General features: G+C 21.5%; 2 protein-coding genes across 2 annotated transcripts in view; one reads left to right on the plus strand and one right to left on the minus strand.

Annotated features, from left to right (window-relative positions):
- Positions 1-1,942: 1,942 nt before the first annotated feature.
- On the plus strand, positions 1,943-2,396 carry LOC117175266 (pre-mRNA-processing factor 6-like). Its single transcript, XM_033364973.1, has 2 exons — positions 1,943-1,956; positions 2,049-2,396. The coding sequence occupies exons 1-2, from the start codon at positions 1,943-1,945 to the stop codon at positions 2,326-2,328; spliced, it is 294 nt and encodes a 97-aa protein (XP_033220864.1). The 3' UTR covers positions 2,329-2,396.
- LOC117175267 (pre-mRNA-processing factor 6) overlaps positions 2,354-3,984 on the minus strand; it is a 26,266-nt gene continuing 24,635 nt past the window's right edge. Inside the window, exon 8 of the mRNA XM_033364975.1 lies at positions 2,354-2,359. Within this exon, the coding sequence (XP_033220866.1) occupies positions 2,354-2,359 (6 nt within the window). The remainder of the gene's footprint in view (positions 2,360-3,984) is intronic.

Consider the following 3,984-nt stretch of genomic DNA (forward strand, 5'->3'; position numbering starts at 1 on the left):
TTTTAAAAATAATTTTCTTTATGGAAATGTAACTCCTTTGTTGAAATTCAATTTTTTTAACTAAAAATTTAATAACTCCAGTAGAAAATGTAACTATTTTGCGGAAAATCAGTTTCTTTTTGTAAGTAATTACATTTTTAACGGACAATTTGACCAGTCTATTTTTGGGTTGAAATTTATATTTTTTATTTTGAAATTAAACTATCTGTTTGAAAATGTATGTATTTTGTGAAAAATTGGTCTTTTTTTATAAAAAATTAAACAATATGGTTGAAAATTCATTTTTTGTTGTATAAAACTAAACTATTCCAGTCGAATATTCATCATTTTATTTGAAATTTCATCAGTTTGGTTGAAAATGAATTTTCTAAAATGAAAATTTACCTATTTTGATGAAAATATGTATTTTTTAATTGGAAAATATGTCGTTTTTAACTGGCCATATAGAAAATTAAACTATTTTGCTTAAAATCCTTGGTTTTTTTGTTATGAATTAGAATTATAACAGAAAATTTCACTATTCTATTTTTGGTTGAAAATGTATCTTTTTTGGATGAAAATTCAACTATTGGGTTGAAAATTGGTATCTTTTATTGAAGAATTAAATTAGTTGTTTGAAAATTTATAAACTTTGTCAAAAATTCTCCTTTTTTTATAGAAAATTGATTTTTATGCTTGAAAATTCAGCATTGTGGTTGAAAATTAATTCCATTAAATTAAAATTTGAAAGTTCATTCATGGTTGAAAATTGATATTTTCTTGCTTAATATTCAACAACTTGAATGAAAATTTGTCTTTTTTTAATTGAAAATTCAATGTTTCGCTGAAAATTCACAAATTTGGTTGAAAATCGATTTTGTGTTTAGAAATGTACCTTTTTCATCTTTTAGGTTTGAAATTAAATTAATTGGTTGAAAATTAATTCCTTTTGTTCAAATTAAATTTTTTTGGTCAAAGATTTATAATTTTAGTTGAAAATTCATCACGTTTGAAAATGTAACTATTTTTTAAACATAATTAGGTCTTTTTTGTAGAAATTAATCTTATTGTCATAATTTAAAAAAAATTAAAACCATATTTTTATCAGAATTACTAAAATTGACTGAAATATGATAAATAATGATTTTTTAAATGTAAGAATTTACATTATATTCTGATTTTTCGAAAGCAGGTTTTTTTTTCAAAATCATCTAAATTTAAGAATTTTTTATTGTACATTTTTAAAATTGAAAAGTTTTCGTTTATAAATTTTTAAAATTAAATAATTTTAAATTGCAAATCGTTAAAAAGAAGAATTTTCTATTGACAATCTTTAAAATAATGTTCAATGATAATTATCTAATTATTTTAAGATTCATTTTTAGAATTAAAAATTCTGTAATTTGAAAGATTTAGAACTGACAAACTTGCATTTTGATCGACAAAATCATCCAAATTAAAAAAATTTTATTTTCAAATCTTTACATTTTTTTTTAATTTTAACCATTCATAATTAAAAATTATGCAAGTGTTAAGTTTTATATTTTAAAATTCTTTAACTTTCATGTTTTATTTTTAAAATTTCTTCAATTCGGAAGATTTGAAATTGAGAACTTGATTTTTAATCGTCAAAATCATAAAAATTATTTTTATTTATACATCTTTAAAACTTAAGACTTTAATTTTAACTTTTCAAAATTAATTTATTATAGAAAACATTCAAAATCACATCATTTTAAATTCTTCAATTCTAATTCTAAATTAACATAATAATTTTGTTATTTGTTTCTAATTCCTATTAGGATAACATCTTATATTTAAATCAAAATTACAGATTATTAAACCCCAATTAAAATTGTATGAAGGTTTTTGTAGCTATTTCAATATTTATTTTAATTTATAATTATTAATTATATATTTTATTACTTTACATTTAAGCTTTTAAATTGTTAATTAATAGGCAATGAAAATAAACATGTAATAAGCGCTCTATTGGTTTCTAGTTTTATATATTTGATTAGATTATTATTTAAACTTAATTTTTTGTCTCTTGTTTCTTTTTATCGCAGATTGTTCTGGAGCGAGAACAGAACTTCGAAATGCAGAGAGTGGATGAACAAAACGGTGAAATTGAAGCCAGATTATGGAGACGCTTGGGCGAATTTCTACAAATTCGAGAAGCTCCATGGAACGGAAGATCAACAGGAGGATGTTAAAAAAAGATGCATTGCGGCCGAACCGAAATATGGAGAAAATTGGTGCAAAGTGTCGAAAAATATTGCTAATTGGTGTCTCAGCACTGAACAGATTTTGGCTCTGGTTGCAAAAGATTTACCAATTCCGATCTAAATTCACTTTGCTTTGAGTTTTAATGTTAAGACTGTATATATTATAAATATATATAAGAATAAAATGTAGAAGTCAATTTTTTATTTAGTCCTGCTTCATTTTTCAGTTTAAAATCTCATAAAAACGAAATAAAAATTTAATTAAAGATAAATAATATATAATTAAATTTGAAATAAAACTCGAAATATAAAAATCACGAATATTAAATACATATTCTTCTTTTTTAATTGTTCTTATTTATCAGAAAATTTATCTGAAAGGTTGATTCTTTAAATTAAGAGAAAATTTTGGAAAAATAGCAAAAAAAAGTTTCTCTGGCTCGTTTCTGACTATTAAAATGAAAAAATGCACTTTTCTAATTCATAAGTTAGGCCGAAGGGTTAAAAAATATTATTAATTCGCGAAATTATTGGATAATACATTTTTTAAATAAATAAAAATGGTTGAAACAAGAAGAAGTAACTTGATAAAGTTAGATTTAGGCTAAAATTTTGAAACTTGTTAAAAAAGGAGCTATACTTTTCCTCCCCTCATTTCCACACTGATTAATTTTCAACCCAAAAATACGACTTATAAAAAAAAATTAATCATTTTTAACTGAACGGTGATATTAACAACCAAATAGTTAAATTTTCAAGCAAGAAAGGCGAATTTTTATTAAAGCCGTTGATGTTTTGAAACAAAATGGTTACATTTTTATGACAGAAGTTCATTTTTATCCAAGAAAAATGAATTTTTAACCAAGAAAGATTATTTTTCTACCATAAAAGATAAATTATCAACCGTTATCTTTTTTTTTTTGATCAAAATTAATTTTTGCTGTACAAAATTAAATACTATTGATTAAAAATTTATCTTTTTAGTTGAAATTCAGTTTCTTTGGTTGAGAATGTAACTTTTTCGTTGAAAAATCGCTTTCTTTAGTTAACAAATTTTTTTTTATAGAAAATTAATCTTATTGATTGAAAATTTATATTGTTGCTTGAAATTTAGTTTCTTTCGGTTGAAAATGTAACTACTTTGTTAACAATTCTTTTTTTTTGTTTGTTGAAAATTAATTTTTTTCGTACAAAATTACTCTTATTGATTCAAAATTTATCTTTTGAGTTGAAATTTAGTTTCTTTGGTTGAAAATGTAACTTTTTGGTTGAAAAATCGTTCTCTTTAGTTAAAAATTAATTTTTTTGCAGTTGAAATTTAGTTTCTTTTGGTTGAAAATTTAACTACTTATTTAAAAAAATCTTTGTTTTTTGTTTGCTGAAATTTTTCGTTTAGAAAATTAATATTATTGATTGCAAATTTATCTTTTTATTTAAAATTAATTTTGTTTGGTTGAAAATTCTTTTCTTTTTTTTTTTTTGAAGAAGAAGAAAATTAATTTTTTTCGTAGAAAATTACTCTTATTGATTGAACATTTATCTTTTGAGTTGAAATTTAGTTTATTTGGTTGAAAATGTAACTTTTTGGTTGAAAAATCGTTTTCTTTAGTTAAAAATTAATTTTTTTGCAGTTGAAATTTAGTTTCTTTTGGTTGAAAATTTAACTACTTATTTTAAAAAATCTTTGTTTTTTGTTTGCTGAAATTTTTCGTTTAGAAAATTAATATTATTGATTGCAAATTTATCTTTTTATTTAAAATTAATTTTGTTTGGTTGA

This window comes from Belonocnema kinseyi, chromosome 6 (assembly GCF_010883055.1).
Source record: "Belonocnema kinseyi isolate 2016_QV_RU_SX_M_011 chromosome 6, B_treatae_v1, whole genome shotgun sequence".
Classification (NCBI taxonomy): Eukaryota; Metazoa; Arthropoda; class Insecta; order Hymenoptera; family Cynipidae; genus Belonocnema; species Belonocnema kinseyi.